Here is a 21,362-nt window from a genome sequence, read left to right as displayed (position 1 = left end):
ACTTGAACCATTTCTGCGGGATTCATAGTCTCTCCTGCTGCTGCAAGTTGATTGTTGTAGTCTTTGATGCGGAGTACATAAGCATGACCAGTTTCATTGCTATTGCGGAAACTCTGGTTGATCTGGTTTCTCAGGGTGAGAATCCTGGATGTGTTCTTGGACTCGTAGAGAGCTGCGAACATATCCCATGCTTCTTTTGATGTCTTGACTATGTTGAGCTGTCCTAGCATGACATCTTGCACATTCTGCTTGATCAGGTGATAGGCATACTTGTCTTTCTTATCCCATTCTGCTTGAGCTCAGGCAATGGCAGGATCTGCTACTGGTGCGGAAACTGTTTGTGTAGATGTAGATCCCGATGTAGATCCCGTTACTGGTGCTGTGACAACAGATGGAGTAGAGCTACTGGTGGCTGGATTGGCCAATGGTCTAGGTATGGATCCATCAACTCCCATTTGTCCTAAAGCACAAGAATGGTCTCCATTCGGTATTTCCATGTACCGTAATTGGAGTTGTCTAACTTAGCAGATGCCTCCAGATTGAGGTTGCTAGTCGACATGGTGCAAACAATGTACTCAAAAGTGTCCTGAAAAAACTCTGTATGAATCAACTGCAAATACACTGAAGATGCCAAGTGAAATCTCTGTACCGTCGGTGAAGATAGAACTGCAGTAAATAAGATCTGACCTGTGTTACAAGGCTTGTGGCAATGATGCCGGGAATAGCCAAGAGGCTTTACAAGGCTGAAAAATGTTGTGCACGATGCCGTGAGATAGCCAAATAGGCTTTACAATGGTGGCATGTGTGTGTGAAATCAAGTGCTATCTGCCCACTGAATCAATCTGCAATGCCTCTGAACTCTGAAGTCTGCTCACTGAACTGATGAACGTAAGATTTCAGGTAATGTAATGATGTGAAATCAGATGTGAGCGTATGGACTGACTCCGAGTAGGTACTAGTCGGGAATTTCGGGCATGGCTTAGATTGGCAACTTGGGGAATTCAAAGCGTCCCCTCTATGGCGATCTAGTCTACTCTGATCTAGATCTAAACCAACCGTCAATCGATGAAAGAGCAGCAAATAATTCCTTTTCCTTTGTTCCTTTTAAGTGCTGGGTCAGATGCGTCGATGTAGAGGCAAATGTGCGTGAAGGAAGTGGTTTTGTCGGCGAGGCTCAAATGTGAGTGTAACTTGCGCCGAAATGTGCGCGTGATGTAACGAGCGCGTAGAGCACGAAAAATCGAGCGACTTTCCTTTTTGGAGCACCCTCAAATTCTTCCTGGATCAAGAGATATGACTTGATCTAGGTGGAGGGGCAAAAGGAGTGCAAATGGTGCTTAATGATGATGTGTCACTGTGAGTCACATGCAGTGATGATGTGGCACTGTGCTTAGCAAGAGGTGTGCCAGTGAAGCTCTGTGTTGAGGTGGCACAGATGATGTCAGCAGGGTGACATGGCACTGATGACGTGGCATTGATGACGTGGTAGTGATGACGTGACAGCTGACGTGGCAGTGATGACGTGGCAATGATGATGTGGCAACTGACGTGGCAGTGATGACGTGGCAGCTGACGTGGCAGTGATGATGTGGCAGTTGACGTGGCAATGATGACGTAGCAGTGATGACGTGGCAGTTGATGTGGCAGTGATGACGTGACAGGTGACGTGGCAGAATGACGTGGACTGCTTACGTGGCACTGATGACGTGGCTCTGATGGTGACATGGCAGATAAGGTCTGCCACGTGTCAACCTGCAGACCACTTCTGGGGTGAGTGGTGACCCTGAGGATAAGGTTGGGTTGAGTGTGGGATGCCACGTGTCGCCTCGTGGGCCGCCGGAATCTTCTCAAGATGCGTCGAAATCTTTTGAGATTCGGTTCTTCTCCGTCGACTGAAGCTATGGCGATCGAACCTCCGCTAAAGAAACGCAAGCACTGCGAGGGGGACTCTGGCCCTGTGCAGCAGTTGCCCAGTCCCGTCGCGCCTTCTGCCTCTGATGCCGTCCCTTCGCCGCCTTAAGTTTTGCCTCGATCGCAAGCGAAGCGTCGGCTCTAGCTACAAGCAGGACCTCGAGGACGCCTACTACTCCATCCTTAAGCTTTCTACTGGCTGCTCCAGTGTACAACGAATTGCTTGCTGTAGTTGCTGCTGGAGCTCTCGGTGCTTGGCCGGTTGATAGAGGAGGCGTTGGCGGCGGAGCCCGTGAGCTTGGAGCAAGAGGCTAGCTACGGTCGTTGTCGGTGGAGAAGATGCGTAGGAGCTCACGAGAGCTTGCATGCGCTTGGCTTGGCTGAAGCTGGGATCCGAAAGTTGCAAATGGTCGTGGCTGTAGTGCTACGGCTGGAGCGTTAGAAGCTTCGAGTAGAAGGATTGGCTCGGCCGCTACGACCTCAAACTTGGCTAGCAGCAGCAAAGCAAGAGCAACCCGGTCGAGAGTTGGGCCTTCTCCAAAAAACAACCTTGGCTGCGTTTAACTATGGCGAGGCACGTTGGATGTTGCGAGCAAGAGGCAGCCGTCTGCTGCTTGCTAGACTGAGGTCGCGGGGCTGTTGTAAATAGGAGAGCTTTGAGCCTTATAGTCGGTGGAGAGGCTTTGGAGTCTCAACGCACTGTTGCAGCTCTGCTTTGCTTTGCATGAGAGCTCTCTCTTCCCAGTTCTCGAGGAACAGAAGTGTCTCTCAAAAAGAAAACAAATCTCTCCCTATATCTTAGAAATTTCTCCTTGTATGCTGTCACAAATCTCTCAAGACAAATACCTATCTTTCTCTCTCTCTCTCGGAGAATGAATGGGCAGAAATCTCTCTCACATGGACGGAAATTCTATCACTCAACGGAAGTGAAAGAATGAACACAAACTCTCAATCTCTCAATCTCTCTCACAATCTCAAGAATCTCAATGTCTCAACGGAAGACAAGGGAGCTCTGATACCATGACAAAATATGAAGAGGGGAGAGGAGAAGAGTGGAGATGAGGAGAGAGGGCACAGCTAGAGAGCACACCACAAATGACTAACTGTACACTAGAATTAGTTGAAAAAATAGAATATATACAAACCCTTTTAGGGTTAGGGTTAGGGGATCTAACCCTTTCCTTTATAGCACTCTATAAGGTTAGTGCTATGCACATATGATCACGTGATGGTGCTATGCACACATGATCACATGATGTCGAGCATGAACTCTCAACATCTCAAGGGTACCAAAGACTTGTGCATATGCTATGGTAGGCAGGATGCATTGGTGCATGGTTTTACAGATTCAGACTATGCAGGGAATGCAGATAACCGGAAGTCTACTACCGGTTATATTTTCACATTTGCAGGAGGTGCTATATCATGGGTGTCTCGGTTGCAGAAATGCGTTGCACTGTCAACTACTGAAGCTGAATATGTTGCAGCCACTGAGGCTTGCAAGGAAGCAATATGGCTTACTCGGCTGGTGGGAGATTTGGGCATTACAGGAGATATGCCAGTTTTGCATTGTGATAGTCAGAGTGCTATCATGTTGGCAAAGAATCCGGTCTTTCATCAAAAGACCAAGCACATAGATGTGAAATATCATTTCATCAGGGAGGTACTGGAAGACAAGCGACTTGAGCTTGTGAAAGTGCATACTGATGATAATCCTGCAGATTTGCTCACTAAGAACTTGCCTACAGAGCGGTTTGCACATTGCCGCCACATCATGGGATTAGGATGAGACCATTCTTATTTTATGGTCTTGTATACAGTAACTGTATATTGCTGTAATTTTTATTCTTTTCTCCCCTTTAGGCACATTGGCCTTTAGGTGGGAGGTTGTTGGGGTAAAGGCACATTGCCACCCCTTTATTAAAGATGACACCTATGACTGTCTTAAGACAGTCATAGGGTGAAAAACCTAATCCTGATAAAACCTATGAGTTTGTGGTGTGGCTCATCACTTCACACCCACATCTTTTGTGTCTCCCCTCTCTCTCTCTCTCCCCGTTGTTCTTCTCCCTCTTTCCTTCCCACTCATCATCCACCTCTCCAGACCATCAATAAAGAGACCAAATTGTGTTGGCAAGAGGGGGCATCCTTACTTAACCCCTATATCACTGTTCATTACACCTTTTCTCATGGAGCATGACCCATCTACTAGCGGCCGTGCTAGCTCTTCTCATAGACTAAGTAGGTGGCTTCTTTGAGTTACTTTAAGCTTTTTCAATCTTTCCCAAAATTTCCTACGTGGGATTGTGTCAAAGGCTTTCTTAAAGTCTACAAAACAACAATAGATAGCCTCTTTCTTATGTTTGACTCCTTCAGTGACGGCCCTTATGGCAACCAAATAACCAACATTTGAGTATTTGGGACGAAACCCTGCTTGGAATGGTGCCTTGACTCCTTCCTCAATCCAACTGCTGAGTTTTTGCTCAAGAAAGTACCATAACGCTTTGCCATTAGGATGCTCACCATGATTGTCCGATTTTTGTCTGCTATCTTGCTATCTCCCCCCTTTTGAATCAACACAATCCAACTTTTTTTTTTCCAGAGAGATCAATAGAATCCTACTAAGTTCCCAATCAGATGGTAATCCTTCTAGTGCCATATTCGTAAGCTTGGTAAGCATTTTCTATCCTTTTCCCTCTCCATGTCAACATTTCTGCTACTAGCCCTTGTGTGTTTGGAGCCTTCCCATTAGCAAGACTTTTCATGTGTCTTCCTCTATTATGATTCCAATTGTTGCTTTAATAGTAAATTTGTGATTTTTCTTTTCTTTGCCATCTCTTTCGTAAAGGCTTTTGACAAACTGTATCATGTCTTCCCATTTTGTGTTCCTTTCTTGGGGTCTTACGCCATGCAACTTTTGAAAAACTTTTTGGGATTTCATTTCAGCTCATCGAAGCTTTCAAGCTACTCACTATCTTGTTTATTCGAGCTCTGTCTTCCTTTTCAATTGTCACAGCTTTCTTCCATTCTCTATTTGCGCCTTTACAATCTTGGTCATACCATTGATTATATAGCATTCCTTTGCTTCTCCCCTTGCCTTTAGTGAAGCATTTTTTAGCTATCAACATTTCGTGTTAAGTGCTCATTTCGTGACACGTGTAAGGTATGATTCCTTGTGCCATTGCCTCCTCGATCTCCCTTTCATAGATATGAGCTTTTTTGAAGTCCATTCTTAACCTGAGATGTGCAATAACTTTTTGTTTTTCCACATCATTATTTGTCCCTCAATGCCTATAGATATTGACCTATGATCAGCCTCAAGAGCCTCCTCCTCAAACTTGATATAGTCAATCTTGTGTTTTGCATTTGAATTTGTGATCATATAGTCAAACCACACTTGCTCCGTCAGTTGTCTTGCATGTGAATCCTCCCGTATTTTGAAAATTCGATGTGCCACTGCAAATTTGAAACCCAAAACATCCACACTGTGAGGAATTGCTTTCCCATGTGAGTGATTTCCCCCGCATCCTTTGATGTCCTGTTCCAATTCCTTCTTTCTTCGCTGTCCTAACTGTACACTATATTGCTTGAAAAGAATGAATGTAGATACCCCTTTAGGGTCAGGGTTAGGGTTAGGGTTTCCAACCCTTTAACTGTTAGCACTCTTTGTATTAGTACTATGCACAATATGAACATATAATGTTATAGCAACCCCAATACCAGTCAACTGCATTAACCTCTCTCAAGTATACTAGGCTTCTACAAACCGTGAAGGCCACAAAACTAAATAACCATTCCCCTCAAATCGTCGCATACAGAAAATAAGCTCTGTAGTGGAACATGGCCTCAAGAGAAACCCTTTTGCAAAAGGAAATGATACAGGACATTGCAGAACAATCACAGTTTGGACTGCAAATGCCAGAAAGTGACTCGATGATTGAAGCCAATGTGGCTCCCTCCATCAATAAGCTATGACTTCAGAGGATGAAAGAAGAAATCATAATCCAAACTACAAATTATGTCTCTCCCTGTAATTCCCTCATATGAATTGATTAAGGCGCATGGACTTAAATGGTATTATCAAAACTAACTTCAGAGTACACAACAACATTTCTGTATTCACGACCAAAATTCATAATTAACCATTCATCCACCCTCTTGTCACAATTTTTCATTGTCTAGATGCTGCCATATCCTTCTCAGGTTACCGCATTCGCTCTGAATAATTGTCATTTCATAATGGCATCATCTGACCTGTGAAAAGAGACTCCTGTCAGGAATATTGTGAACAAATGGCAACTCTATAGACACAAAATTTAGCCATCAAAGCATCGGTTAAACTGTAACATCTTACTGCTCTTATTTTTCATTGACTCGATGCTACCATGTCTTTCTCAGCTTTCTGCATGCGCTCTCTGAATAATTGCCATTCATGATGGCAGCGTTGTCTCACCTGCAACAAGAGACTCATGTCAGCAAGATTATAAAAAAAGGAAAACTCTATAGAAAATTTAATCATCAAAGCTTTAATATCTTACCCCTTCCCAAGGAGCCTTCCCATTGCCAGCTTCTCCCTGAGACAAAGATCAGTTTTATTTCTAAGCATTGAGTAGTTTAAATGAGCAACTCCATTTCTAGTATAAAAATTATTAAACTGCCTATCCTGCCAAGGGTTCGGTCCTGAGAACATGGAAAAACAGCTTCAACCACACAACAATGTTTGAGTGGTAGTACAAGGAGTTACTGTACAAGTATATGCATGTATTGGAGCAGTCAAAAAGAAAGAAAGGAAGAAATTTTATTAGAGTCTTTGGAAGACCGATGGGTCTATGAGACTGAAAGAAAACCTGATACAAATCACAGTAAGGGTGGAGCTACTAAACGAGCATCATCACCCATGCTGGGTCCTAAGTCTGATCATACATAATCAAATACATTTGGGTGTGACAATGAAAAGAAAAAAGACTAGAGCGGAGTGGAATCCTTCGTATGTCATGTCACCCTGGCTAATGTGACACGTCCCCAGCACTCCTGAAACCTTCGATCTGCAAGCAAACACAAGAACACACCAACATGAGGAAACTGAGCAGGCTGCTCACCACCCAACCATGACATCTACAAGATGTGATCCCGAATTAGGAGATGTCCCCTCCGAGCCACGAGCTGAGCTACTGGCACGAACTCCCAACCAGATCCTAACTAGCCTGGTGTCCCATACCACCAGGTGGCGCTGTGAAGCCTGGGATCTGCTGCTGGGCCTTGGGCTACGCTATGATGCAGGTGCACATCCGCGACTCAATCCAAGATCAAACCTAGCACCTGCGAACGAAACTTGCTCCCATCGGTTCCTTGAGAACTGAACCTCTAGGCCCCTTATATAGACTCGGGCCCTAAGCGCCAAAAATAGCGAAGACCTCTAACTGGTTCGTACCCTTGCCACTCAACCCGAGAATCAAGCCTGCCTAGCTCTAAGCCTCCCCAGGCTACCTGAGCTAGTCTTGCGGAGGTGTCCTATGTGATCCTCTAGCATTCGGCTATATACCAAGATGTCATCTAAGAGCACTACAACGAATTTGCCCATAAAATCTCAGAACAAATCGTTCATCATTTGCTAGAAGGTGGCAGGAGCATTGGTCAGACCAAAAGGTAATACAAGAAACTCGTAGTGGCCATACCTAGTTCGAAATGCGGTTCTATACGGATTTGGTGATATCCCATACACAAATCAATCTCAAGCTGGCTCATCCTATAAGGTGGAACACTAATAGGTTGAGCCCCAGGTACTAAGTCTATGCGATGATCTACTGCCCGTTCTGAAGGTAAACCTTCCGATAGTTGAGCAGGGAATACATCTATGAAATCATCTAACAACGTTCTTAATTCATGGTGTTCAAACACACTTAAATCATTCTTGTTATTAACAGAGACAAAAAATGAAGAAAGCGATAGACATCATAATGAGAAGTGTTTAATATATTCCGAAGCTGCATCGCAGATACAATAGGGCCTTGAGAAGAGGGAATATTATCACACTAAATACAAAATTGGGTGTTCTTATCCAAAAAAGAAAGAGTATGGTCCTTCCATCCAATGTGAATATCATGGGTTTTAAACCACTCTATTCCGATTAACAAGTCCACATGCTCCAAGTGCATGACATAGCATGTACGAGCCGCTGTGTATTCTTGAAAATCTTGCGATCCTAAAATTGCTTCCCAACTGATAGCTGCACCTCATAGGTGTGATCGCTAGGTATCGTGGACAACCCCATCTTCTACACAAGTTTGTAATTAACAAAGTTGTGAGAGCTGCCCGGGTCAAAAAGAATGTGAACTCTTTGGTCCCTAACTTCTCCATAAACTCGAAAAAGATCATGGGAACCAAATAACGAAGTATTAAAAGTGCAATTACAAGAAAGTGGGCAGGTAATGACATTTACAGGAATACTTGTCATCGAAACTTGATTAGCTCCCTTAGCTTTGGTACCCAGACCCGCCTGGAGCTTCGGTCCCGGCGCTTGCTTCTGGTTCTTGCGCTTAGGACAATCATTCTTAGTGTGGCCCCGCTCCTCGCAGAAGAAGCAACGTCCTTCCTTCTTTAGCTTCAAGGTACGAAGGAAACGGGCACGACCATTCTTCGCCTGAGTCAAATGTGTCTTGGAGGCGTTCTCTATAGACTTCGACTCCCCGGTACCAGTGGTAGACTGGAAGAACTTCCGCTTATTCTTCCCACCCGTATCGGCAACTATGGTTCCCTTTGCACTGGCCATGGTATCATCATAAATGCGCACGTAATTCATGGCATCTTGCAACGTGGTACACTTGTTGTTCTTGATCTGTAACTTGTACGAGTCAGGCAAACCATCCACAAAGAAACCTAGCAAGGTCACTAGATCCATCTTTGTAGCTCTGGTCTGCAAATCCCGAACCTCTAAAGATAAACCTCAAAAGTCAAATTCAGCTTGGACATATCGAGGGCTTTGAGCTTGCCTACGATATCATAATCTTCCTCCTCCTTCAGAAACTCTTTCCTGAAGACCCCTTCGAATTCTATCCATGTTGCAAGCTTGGGTTGGAGTTCCTTCCACCACAATAAAGCCTTTCCTGACATAAACCCGGCTGCAAGCTGTATTTTCTTGTCATCTGGGTAAGGGTGAAACTGGAAGTGTGCTTGCCACTTGTGCAACCAAGTGTCAACAACCTCCTTGGTACAAGACTTCAGATCTCCGGGAAAGGGATTTGGAGTGATGTTCAGACCTAACACTGAAGCCATGGCATCCACATGCGTGAGCGCCTAAACAGTGCTAGTCAAAAGTGTGAGTGAAGTTTGAATCCCTTGGAGTTGTTGTGTCAACCCCGTTTGATTGGTGTTGACTTGCGCAAACTTTCCATCAAGAGCAGTGGTGAATTCACTGAAGGCTTTTTTCGTAATCAGATCATCGTAGAGACCCTGGTCATCCTTCGCATGGTAGTTCATATCCTAGTCTCCCATCGCAAGCTCAGGGTCTACAGAATCAGTCATAAAGGATGTGGAGTGAAGGAGCTCGGAAGGCCAAAGGGAAAGGAGAGAGAGTCGTGAGGAAAGGAGGGGGCAGCAGAGAAAACGGAATCCCAAAGCAGGTAGTAAACAACGATCTGCGCCAGGAGATTTCGTTAGAGGGGAGAGCGGTGAAGCAGAGGAGCAGTTTGATGGCGAATTGGAAGGCTATGAGAGAAGGGCTGTTTCTAACTCCGAATTGCGATACAGCAGCCTGAGCTAACAGGTGATACTAGGTGAGGGCGGGTGGATGGCTGGCTATGCACACTCATGGACTGCCAACTAGAGCATGCGAGATGGCCGCCTGAACAAAGAGCGCCATACTCCAGGCTTTAGCAGCCTGCACGCCAAAAAAAACAGACCCCTACTTTTAGTAGGGCTTTTGCTTTTTTTAGCTTTCCAAGCCCAAATTTGGACGCAGCTTTCCCCTGCCTGATTTGCATCCAAGCCCAGTCCCTCGAGACTGTCATCTGCTGCGCACCTCCATCCTCACTCCAGCCATCAATACCCGCTCCCTAACTCTCATCCTGAAGGTTGCCCGCGGCCTTTCATCCCGTCCTTGCTCTCTGCTTTTATTATGTAACTCGCTCCTACTTCTTTCCTGCGCCAACTCCTACAACTAACGAACTGCTCCCAAGCTCTTCCCCTTACTGACGACCTTTCTCATGGCCTCTCTTCCACTCCACCTTGCTACTTGCGAATTCACCCTTTCTCTCTATCTTTCCTTCCTTCTTTCCCCATCTAACCACCACCATTAACCATGAACCATAAGGCACGTGCAGGGTAATAAACATGAATTTCGAAATTAGGGCATACTTGGAGGACAAAATCGTCCAAAATTCTTGGAACAGAAGTTCCTACCTCAGGAGTTGGCTCTGATACCAACTGACATGTCCCCAACACTCCTGAAACCTCTGATATGCAAGCAAACACAAGAACACACCAACATGAGGAAACTGAGCAGGCTGCTCACCACCCAACCATGACATCTACGAGATGTGATCCCCAATCAGGAGATGTCCCCTCCGAGCCACGAGCTGAGCTACTGGCACGAACTCCCAACCAAATCCTAACCAGCCTGGTGTCATATACCACCAGGTGGCGCTATGAAGCCTGCGATCTGCTGCTGGGCCTTACGCTATGATGCAGGCGCATGTCCGCGACTCAATCCAGGATCAGACCTAGCACCTAGGAACGAAACTTGCTCCCATCGACTCCCTGAGAACTAAACCTCTGGGCCCTTATATAGACTCGTGCCCCAAGCGCCAAAAATAGCGAAGACCTCTAACTAGTTCGTATCCTTGCCACTCAACTCGAGAATCAAGCCTGCCTAGCTCTAAGCCTTTCCAGGCTACCTAAGCTAGTCTTGTGTGCCCAGTACACGTCGGATACCAATCCGTGAACATGACATAATGCATAGCCGGTGATGGGACGCTGGCGTCTGTCAAGGGGTGCCGTGCGTCTCGGTGTCCTGGAGGAGGCTCGACGCAAGACCAAAGCCACTGTGACTCCCGTGAGATGTCCCAGGTCTAAACAATAATGGGAGGTCCCCCAGAGTGATCTATGTCCCCGCGATGCCTCGTGTGTCGTGCTGTGGTCGTCGGGTCGGGGTCTCTATCACGTCTACGGTTAGAGACTGGACGATCAATATCACTCGATGGGAAGAACTCTCTGATCCTGCTCTGAGAGGTGTCTGGTGGTGTGGCCAAGCCCCGTCGCCTGAGTAAGTACTCTCTGTGTCGGACCCCCCTGTGAATGAAGGCCACGAGGCATCTTTGATCTGGGTAGGCGAGGAATCTGGAAAGGAGCCCGAAGCCATCTCTGAAGAGACAGTGGTAGCGACCTCGGATCTCGTAGTACACTAGGCACCTGAAAATAAAATACTCCTCCGACTCAACCTCCTGAAACCTCCTGACAGTCGCACAATGTGCATATGCGATGCTCCTTAGGGATCCCCTCTGCTCTGCCCCTCTCTATGCGGAGGCGGTGTGATGATACCCGAAACTGTCCAATGGAGATCCGTAGTGAGTGAGGCATGTGAAGCTTAGAGTACCCCAGTGGTGTGATGAATCCCTCCTCCAAAATACGAAGACAGTGATCTCTGTAGAAGATCAGCTTCACTGGAAGCTCCTTCTTCAACCAGGTCCTAAAGGTGTGTAGCTGCAGGAGATTCTCTCGCATGACCTGGTTGGTGTGTGACCCGATCGGGATGGTGGGTGGGAGTACCGGAGGGGCATCCAAACTGTATTGAAAAGCAGGTATCCTATCGATGTGAAACCCTAGTCTCACAAACCATCTGTGAGTCCGTGCATACCAACCTCGCTCGTCTCCCTCTGCTGCCAACCTCATGGAGGAATCAAGAGCCAACCATAACAACCTCTGTCTCCCTGATGTGCAGTCCCCATATGATCTAACCCGCTGTAGATATGTGATGGTCTAAAAGGCTGCATCTAGTTGGAGTGGAGAAGCACCAAACTCGGCCTGAATGATATAGATGGTTTCCCTCGGATCATCCATGAGATAAGGATATGCAGGGGCTCCACCAGTGTCCACTCTATATCTGACATGTCAGGTCCCCAACAAGGGCTGCCATACATACCGGATGGTCGGACCAAGGAGTCCAAGAGAAGAGCCTTGGTCCGAGGGTCTTGGAAGTGGGAGTGGAAGCACTGTCTCTCTAGCCGAGCCAGTGAGGCGTATCCCCTGCTCATTCTAGCCTGCATCGTTGGTCTCATCGTGAAGATCGGGCCGGAGAAAATGACCCCCAAGTGTATGAGGATGCGATCTCAACTGGTGACCCACCGAAAGTGAACTGCTTCTAGTGCATGCTTGCTTGAGAGGTGTTAAAGATTATCACGACACGATTCTATAGTCTAGAATGTATTAGGCTAGAAGGATCAAATGTTATAATTAAAAGGTAGGCTAGGTAGGTATAAATGGCTAAATGCCATATGGATAATGTATTGGATATGTTAATTGATTAATATAAATGGTGCACTTACACATGTAGGTCCTAGGATAGGAATGGGTAGGAATGCATGGGTGCATTAATAAATAGTAGGCATAAAGTGTCATAGGCTAAGGGTAGAATAATCAGGTATGCCCAAGGGATGGATCCCAAGAGGCATGAGAGGTTGTGACCTCTTGTATGCATGGAATGTGCGCATGAGGAATTAGGCAGTCACATGTGGTTTGTGGATTGCATGAGCATTCTAGATTGGCGAAATAGCAAAAGCACGCTCACGTGGGCACTCCTTCCACCCCATTTGGAGGGCCAATGTTTCTCAATTTATGCATCAATCTACACACATATGCATCTTTGCATTAAAGAACGTGACAAGTCATATCAGAGCAGTGATCCTCTGACTGTGTCGACCTGACATGAGGAAGTTGAAGCAGACATTGACATCATCATGACGTCATCGAATCTTGAAGAATTTACCCAGGGGGCTTCTTGATCATCTTATTCTCTGCAGTTAATTTTGGCACTCCCGTGAGAAATAGAAGAAAATGAGGCATAAAAATTGGTAGGAAATCATCTTTTCATGAATCGAAGTCAAGCTACCTCAATCTGCGCAAAAATTAATAGAAAGTGCATGCCAACAAAGCAGTCCCTGTCTCGGTCGCCTCGTAAACATCTGAGTCTCTAACTCGTGTGTATAATAAGGCCTTGTGAGGCCTTGGCGCAGGCCGTGTGTGCACGGCACCCCAAATCGCGCTATGGCCGCTACCCACCTTCCTGCATCTCTCTTGAAGCTGCCATGTGTCGACGTGGCTAGCCCCTCTTCTACTTTCACCTACCCATCCGTCGCGCTAACTGCCACCTTTGCCCATCGCGTCTGACCGCTCTGCCTCCTTTGTGCCCCTCTCGCCTCCTATAGCCACCACGCGCCGGCTGCCTCTAAAGTCCTACACGCCCCCGCATGGCGCCCGCCGCCAACGCTGCGTCCTCTGCAGCTCTGCTGACCCCCTTGCCGCTATCAGCATTAACTTGTCCCCCCCCCCCCCCCTCCTTGCATTTCGAAGACCCCCCCCCCCCCCTTCTCCCCTTTCTCTAAGTACCCTTGCATTTTTTTTTCTCCTTCCCTTTACCCCTTGTATTTCAAAAATTCACCCCTCCTCCCTCTCCTTATTTATCCCTCTAGAGCTTAAAAGAAAAGACAACAAGAAAAGGTTTATTAGAAAGAAAAAAAAAGAGAGATAAAGATAGAGATAAAAATGAAGGAAATAAGAGGAAAAGAAGGAATTTAAAAAAAGAAGTTAAAACATAGTGCTTAAAATAAAAACGAGGATTATATAAAATAGAAAGCAAAAGTTATATAAAACAATTAGAAGCTAGAATATGAAGAGAAAAGTTATATTTAAAAAGAAAGACTAATTTAGTAGAGAAGGGAGGACACTAATTAGGAAGTAGCATGGAAGAAGCGTGGTCGCTTCATAATTAAAAAGGGGAAGAAACACTACAAAATACTTTATTAAAAAAACAAAAACAAAAAGAGACAGACATAAGACGAGATTAGTTTTTAGTTTCAAGGACAATGAGATGTCCAATGTGGGGTTAGATTATGATAGCTTGATAGGGAGACAACTTTGGATCAAATAATCAACAAAAATTAGAATTGTGAAGGCAAGACACTTAGAAAGGAAAGATTGGTAGTAGTGGTGGAAACATGATGGTGAGTTTCTATGAAGAATGGACATAACAAGTGATGTATCAACCTGAATAGGTTATGAAGATGGTAACGAACTTGGAATAGTTAGAGGACACTCAAATGAAGGCTACAAAAGTGACTCGTCATCTAGAAAAGAATGGAATACACAATTGCATGATGGTGACAAGGGTCCAAGGATTGATCTACTCAAACTTAAGATGAGCATTTAGGATAATGAATTAATAATGCATTTGCATGTAGGCTAATGAAGTAATAAATGTATTTGCATGTAGGATCATACACTAGAAATAAAACTCAAGAATTGAGCACATGCATAATTATTACCTTGGAAATGTACACACTGGTATCATATAGAGACGTTGGGCAAGCTGGGCTTTGGAAGGCATCCATGGTGCCAAGAGTCTTGAAGTTGGAGTACTAGAGATGGTTAAGTCATTCTCTTAGGTTGGGTTGATGAGCCAAGGTACTACTTGGACTCTTCCCAAGCAAGAGGGTGCTATACATAGTCATAGGTGGTGGATATGTAAGCGCTTAGTAAGGTCTGGTCACCTTGGAGAGATCTCAAGTAATTAGTGAGTCATGGACGCATGACTATGGGTGGATCTGCAATTAGACCTGGTGGTCTAGAATGAGTACTCAAGTAAGATCTGGTGATCTTGATCTTATAAGTTAGGCCTATTTTGTAAGTTTTGGGTCTAATCAACCTAAAACTAATGGTTCCAAACTGGTCACTTGGAACTTGGACCAATGCATGCATATGAGAGAGAGAGATTAGGAAATGGTATCCTACCGGAAAGGAAAAGTAGAACAAAAATGGATTCCTACTAACCCTAATGGATAAAGTTGTATTAGTCTTTGTAGGAATGTCCAAAGCAAAGGAGTATATGGACGACACAACGTGAAAGATAAGTACTATGTCTTTCTTATTGATTTATTTGAAAATTGACTTCAAAGGAACTTACTAATGTTGGATTTGTTTGGCAAGAGTACCAAATATGAAGATGAAAGATTCAAGTTGTTGTATGGAAGTTTATACAGAAACCTAATGAGTGCTAAAGACCATGAAGACAAAGAAGAATACCTAGTAGATGAGGACATCTATGTCCCAAGCAAGAGGGCATGTCATGACACGATTCTGTAGTCTAGAATGTATTAGGCTAGAAGGATCAAATATAATAATTAGGAGGTAGGCTAGGTAGGTATAAATGGCTAAATGCCATATGGATAATGTATTGGATATGTTAATTGATTAATATAAATGGTGCACTCACAGATGTAGACCCTAGGATAGGAATGGGTAGGAATGCATGGGTGCATTAATAAATGGTAGGCATAAAGTGTCATAGGCTAAGGGTAGAATAATGGGGTATGCCCAAGGGATGGATCCCAAGAGGCATGAGAGGTTGTGACCTCTCGTATGCATGGAATGTGTGCATGAGGCATTAGGCATTCATAAGTGGTTTGTGGATTGCATGAGCATTCTAGATTGGTGAAATAGCAAAAGTACACTCGAATGGGCAATGGGCACTGCTTCCACCCCATTTGGAGAGCCAATGTTTCTCAATTTATGCATCAATCTACACACATATGCATCTCTGCATTGAAGAACGTGACAAAGATCATGACCTTCATCTTGCCAAGGTTGACCTCCAAATCATGGGATAAACAAAAAGCCTGCAGTGCATCCAGGTGTTGCTGGAGCCCCTCGGGTGTGGACGACAAGAGTGCCACGTCATCTGCATAAAGAAGAATCCTGATGATGATCCCAGCAAGTGAGCAACCGTTCCCTCCAGAAGCCTCCACGAAAGTCTCACGCTCATCGATGTAGAGGCCAAACAGGATTGGTGATAAGGGACAACCCTGTTTGACCCCTATGGTGCTCAAGATCTTATCTGTCCAACTTGCGCCTATCTGAACTTGGCCTGAGACTCTCATAAAGTGCCATGACTGCCCAGATGGTCTCCTAGTCAAATCCCAGTACCTGTAGGTGTGTGACGAGTCGAGCTCAAGGTATTGTGTCAAAGGCTTTGCGGAAATCCACAAAGCAGCAATATACCCTCTCCTTCCGTGATCTAGCCTCCTCTATGACACTCCTGAGTGTGAGTATGTGATCCATAGTCCCATGGTCTCGCCTAAAACCGGCCTGACCCTTTGCTCTGAGCCCTCTCATCTCTGCGGACAGGCTGACCAACGCATCCAATACTACTAAATAGATCTTGGACATCACATGTCCAATCATGATAGTCCTGTAGTTACTCGGGTCCATGGGATCCCCTGCCTTGTGGATGGGGGTGATGGCGTTGAGTGTCCAAGTGCGAGGGAAGCCAAGGCAAACAGCGTCATTGAATAGCTTTGCTAGAATCAGGGCTAACGTGTCGATCCCATATGCGATAAACTCAGTGCATAGCCCCTCGTGGTCCTTAGCTCGACCATTGTGCAGTTTCAAAATGTCACGTCCTTGACTCCCCCTTTGGTGAACAACGTGCAAGTGGTGGGGCGAGGTGTGTGTATGAGATCTAGAGTAGGCTGGTGTGAGACATCATAAAGATGGCATGCATACGTGTGCCAAACTCTCATGTCGGTGAGGGGTGATGGAGACCTACGCTCAAGGAATCTCTGCCAAAATTCCTTAGAGTTGTTGCTGTACAAGATATTCAGCAGCTCCTCCTCATTTCGACAAAGAAATGCATGCTTCTTCCGACGTATGAGACGTCGGTACTTGCGTACCGTGTCTGGTGTGTTCGGGAGGTGACACCTGGTTTCAAGTTGGAGTTGTCGGCGAAAAGCCTTGCACTCCGCATCGTACCAGTTGTTACAGGGAACAGAACCAAGAGGTGGTGGTCTAGTGGATCGTGTGGTGTGGGAAAAGACTTGGAGGACAACCTCGTGGAGTGTGCGACTAATCAAGGCAGCACGGTCCCCTATGAGTGGTATGTGATCGATGTAGATTAGGAGTCTATTTAGGCGTCCAGAGTAGGCAGGGGAGAGGCTATGATCAAAGTGTATGTCATGGTAGGCGTCGTGCGTCATATGTGGTGTGGCTAAGCGTGCGGTGGCAATAGTGAAGAATAGGTATGTGGAATCAACTCCTGTAGGGAGTGGTGCTACAGTGAAGTCGGTGATACGTGAGCTGAAGGTAGGGGATCCCATGATGTAATCTACTACACTAGTGCCCCCCCCATGTGGGAAGTAAGTAAAACCACCTAAGGAGGGCCATAGGTCAAGCCCGTTGTAGATGATGAGATCATGCATCCTGCCCAGGTCAAGGAGCGCGTGCCCATATGGTGTAATAGGCCCATGTCGGTCCGATGAGATCCTAGTCATACCTACTCCGTCTGAGTCCATGCCTGGTAGCATGATAGAGTCGTCTCGGAAGTCCAGGAGTGGTGCCTGGCACGTGCTCGTCCTGGCGTTGAAGTCCCCAACAAGGGGAACTTCTCCACGAGCTGAAAGGTCTAGGATCTCCGGATGTAAAGGTGCATATGACGATGTCTCACCCTCCTCTCACGCAACTCTGGTGAAGTGGGATGTGTCTGGTGGGAAGTAGCATATTGCTATGAAAAGGTCACGAGTGGCCGTGTGTCGAATCCGGATCCACATGAATCAGGAGTGTGCGTCCTTCCTCTCAACAGAGATGGCTCTAGCGAGGGAAGACCTGTATAATACTGCGACCCCGCCTGATCCTCAAACTCCTCCTGTATCCCTCGTCTCATCCCTGAAGGCTGACTCCCATGTGTAGCCACTAACTATCGGTAGTGGACGCTCTGGACTCTGGTGTGTCTCCATGTAAAAGATTATGTCTCGTCCTGTGTAAGATTTCGAGAAGTTCCCTGGGTTTGACCATAAGGTACCATTACAGTTCCAAATGGTGCACGCTAGGGTCTCAAAAACCTGAATCTCGTAGGCCTCGTCCCCTTAGGGGGCAAGGGTGAGAGCCCGATGTGTGCCGGTCAACAACCTACCATCTCGGACCACGGCCCATTTTTCCTCCTTGCGGGCAACATCCTGCTGTTGGAGAAGAACTCGTCGCTCCTCAATCTGTAGTGGTGTCAAATGCTCATCCATGGACACGGTGGGATGCTCTCGTAGAGCGGCTCGATGTCAAAGTGTCACTAGTCGAGCATGTGAATCTCTAAAGCGGATGACTAGGAGCTACACTCGGTTGGGGTCTCTCCCAACACGCCATGCTCCCCTCTATGCTGTGGTCAGGGACCCCCATGGTGGTGGTCACAAAGGTGATCGCCTCCTCTATGGGCGTCATCATGGTGTTAGTGATGTCTCGCGTGACCCCTCGTATCTGGATGTTGAGGGCCTTCGAGACACTCTGTTGCTGCTCCTGTATGGCAACTGAAACGGTTGCCTTTGCGGGCTCCCATTTTGCCACGTCTACCCATCTAGTCGTCTCTACTATAGCCGACTAAATCGTGGCTATCTGTGCCTTCATTTATGTGACTGGGGTCCCTCCAAGCGCTGCTCTCAGGGTCCCGAGCTCCTCTCGGAGCTGTGATGTCATGTCTGAGCCCCTGGATAAGGGTGCCCTGCTCGTGTATAATGCAGGCTTGCTCCTGGGTGTATCGAGCCTACTCTTGAGTGTAATGTGTCAGATCTGCCTGACGGGCCCGGATGCTATGTATCTCAGCCAATAGGGAGTCCCAAGCATCTCGTGGGGATCTAAGATATCCTGGTCCAGGTGGGAACTGGATCTCGAGAGGGCGGGGGAGTGGGGTGTAGGAGTAGCGAGGCCGGACGAGGCGATGAAGGGTGGCTCACTGAGAGGTAGAGGGGATACGAGGGAGAAGTACTATGGAACCGTGGTTGATGGGGCTATTGGGGAGAAGGCCTGTGATGATGATGCAGGAGAGGGGGAGGGGAGAGGTGCCGTAGATGATGAGGCAGATGCGGATGATGGTGGCGAAGTGGTGGTGGTACTCATAGAGGTCGAGGTTGTGATGAGCGACATAGGCTTCGGGTGGGCCCCTTTCTTTTGGGTAGCAGTGCTGTCCACTGTCAAACCGCTCCGGTTGCTGCGTTTGTTGAAGTCCTCCAGGTTGAGTTGCTTTTGTGTTTTTCCCTTGTCCCCGTTTCCCTTCCCCATCTCCTCGTGTATGTATATTTGGACCAAACGGTCTCCCGCCTAAGTGAGTCCCCTGTCCTCACCCCCCTTTGTCCTTCATTATGGGGTAGAGAAGGCAGCGGGCGGAGGGGCTGCAGGCAGGGAGGCAGTGCGCGAAGGAGCTGCAGGCAGGAGGGGTGCAAGAGGGCGGATCTGCAGGTGGGTGGGGGGAGCAGCAGGAGCGGAGGATTGGAAGAGGCAGCGGGCGCAGGAGGCAGCCGGCGGGAGAGGCAGCTGTAGGGAGGCTAGGCGGGTAGGGAGGGAGCGAGCGGGTGAGGGCGGAGCAGCGAGCGGGTGAGGGTGGGGCGGGTGAGGGCGGGGCAGAGTGGGTGAGGGCGGAGCGGGTGAGGGCAGAGCAGAGCAAAGCGGGGAGGCAGCAGGGAGCAAAGCAGGGAGGCAGCAAGGAGAGGCAGCGGGGAGAGGGAGAGAGAGAGAGAGAGAGAGAGGAGTTTTTTACTTCGTAGGAACAATCCCAAGACGCACAATCAGGCGTATCCGAAGTCGATCACAGGGATCGAACACACACACACAACGACACGAACCAGAGCCTCAACCACCAAGACCCACGCGGGTTTTACAAAACTTGATGGGGAAGGATGGTTTATACACGGTGAGAGAGAGAGAGAGAGAGAGAGAGAGAGAGGTTATGTGTTCATGCGGGGAGGCAGCGGGGAGAGAGACAGAGTAGATTGACAAAATTAAGACCCAATAGTAGAAACTAAGACAAAGTGTGCAGACCAGGGATCCCCAGGGAGAAAGTGATCTGCATTGGAAGATATGCTTCAAGCCAGACAACATGAATGATAACATGAGAGTGGAAGTAACAGCATAAATATTGACTAAAAGTACCTGGTTACCCAAGGATGGCACAACTTTGTGGATAATGTACTGTTTATCAACCACTCCAATCTTCTCATGAGCAGGCTGCAAGGTAAGAAACCTGAACTTAGTAATTGAAAATTAGAACAATCAACCATTGTCCCACTGTGAATCCTTCATTCTCTATTTTACATTTGAGTTTCTAAGAGAGACAATGGTGCATCACCATTAAATATTTTGACTTTTCTTCAAAAGATGTTTACTTATCAACAGTCTATGACTGTCTCACACAAATTCGTGGAATTGTCTCTTAGCGTCAGCTTGCAATACAGAAAATTGGGGTGCATTTCCCTAAATGTGCTGTACATTATAACAGCCAGTATTCAGCAGAAGGTGTAAAAGCCCATATCAAAATACATATCTAGTAGTCAATTATATATATGTAACAGTCATTGACATAAATTCCTATTTAGAACCAAAGATAGAAAAATCGAAAAGAACAAAAATGATCATGATTGAAGGGTGACTAATAAAATATGTGTTTAGGACCTCATACCGAAATTCTCAAGGCAATTTAAGGATCCGAGCGTATGATCACAATTACAGGGTTGTCTTTGGCCACTCTCTCTGAGAGGCTACAGGTGACTATGGGATCTAGGATGATTCAAAGTAAGCCCTCGGTCCCCCATCAAATTATACAGGCAAAGTTCGCCATGACCCCTCTCCAAGTTGATGCCATCTTTCAGGAAGTGACATTCCTCCAGAGTATCTCGGCCTTACCCTAGTGGAGATTACCAAGGCTAGCATTAGAATCTTCCAAGCGCTTGGCAAAGAGCGGAGTTGATACAGCATGGTACGCACGGGTATCCACATGGTTCGGTAGTCATGGTATTCAGATGGACATACTCCCCCACTTTCAGACTTCAGTACAGCATGGATGCACCACCCAAAATGATCCCACGAGATGAGATCAACCGTATCATATGGTTGGACCTCCCCCAACTCCATGCAACTAGGGCTTGGGGGGGAGAGGAGTTCCCCCAGCAAGATCCAGTCCTACCATGACCACTTCCTGAGGATCTCGGCGCATAGTCTCGTCATCAGACCTCAGTACCGCGAGGATAGGAGAGTCTCACATGCACTGAGGATCGCCATCTAACAGTTGCGTGTCTCGTCACATCAGCTGAGGATTGAGGCAGGAAGAGCTGCAGGCATACCCAGAGAGCTTGAGGATCTGCACACTATGCCGGATGGAGGAGGTCGAGACAGAGGAGCACTTTCTATGTGTTTGTGCAGTCTACTATGAGATC

General features: G+C 46.8%; 1 protein-coding gene across 2 annotated transcripts in view; it reads right to left on the bottom strand.

The window, feature by feature from the left end:
* Positions 1-5,872: 5,872 nt before the first annotated feature.
* LOC147900502 (uncharacterized) overlaps positions 5,873-21,362 on the bottom strand; it is a 67,666-nt gene continuing 52,176 nt past the window's right edge. For both annotated transcript variants that reach the window (XM_087376536.1, XM_087376537.1), the window contains 4 exons: positions 20,083-20,157; positions 6,450-6,485; positions 6,266-6,364; positions 5,873-6,165 (listed from right to left, as the gene is read on the bottom strand). In XM_087376536.1, coding sequence (XP_087232662.1) covers positions 6,278-6,364; positions 6,450-6,485; positions 20,083-20,157 — 198 coding nt within the window. In that variant the 3' untranslated portion in view covers positions 5,873-6,165; positions 6,266-6,277. The remainder of the gene's footprint in view (positions 6,166-6,265; positions 6,365-6,449; positions 6,486-20,082; positions 20,158-21,362) is intronic.

Source organism: Dipteris shenzhenensis, chromosome 7, assembly GCF_047967505.1.
Source record: "Dipteris shenzhenensis isolate YYH24624 ecotype China chromosome 7, Dip_SZ_1.0, whole genome shotgun sequence".
Lineage (NCBI taxonomy): Eukaryota > Viridiplantae > Streptophyta > Polypodiopsida > Gleicheniales > Dipteridaceae > Dipteris > Dipteris shenzhenensis.
The sequence above is the reverse complement of the archived record's forward strand: the minus strand, read 5'-3'. Positions and strand labels throughout refer to the sequence as shown.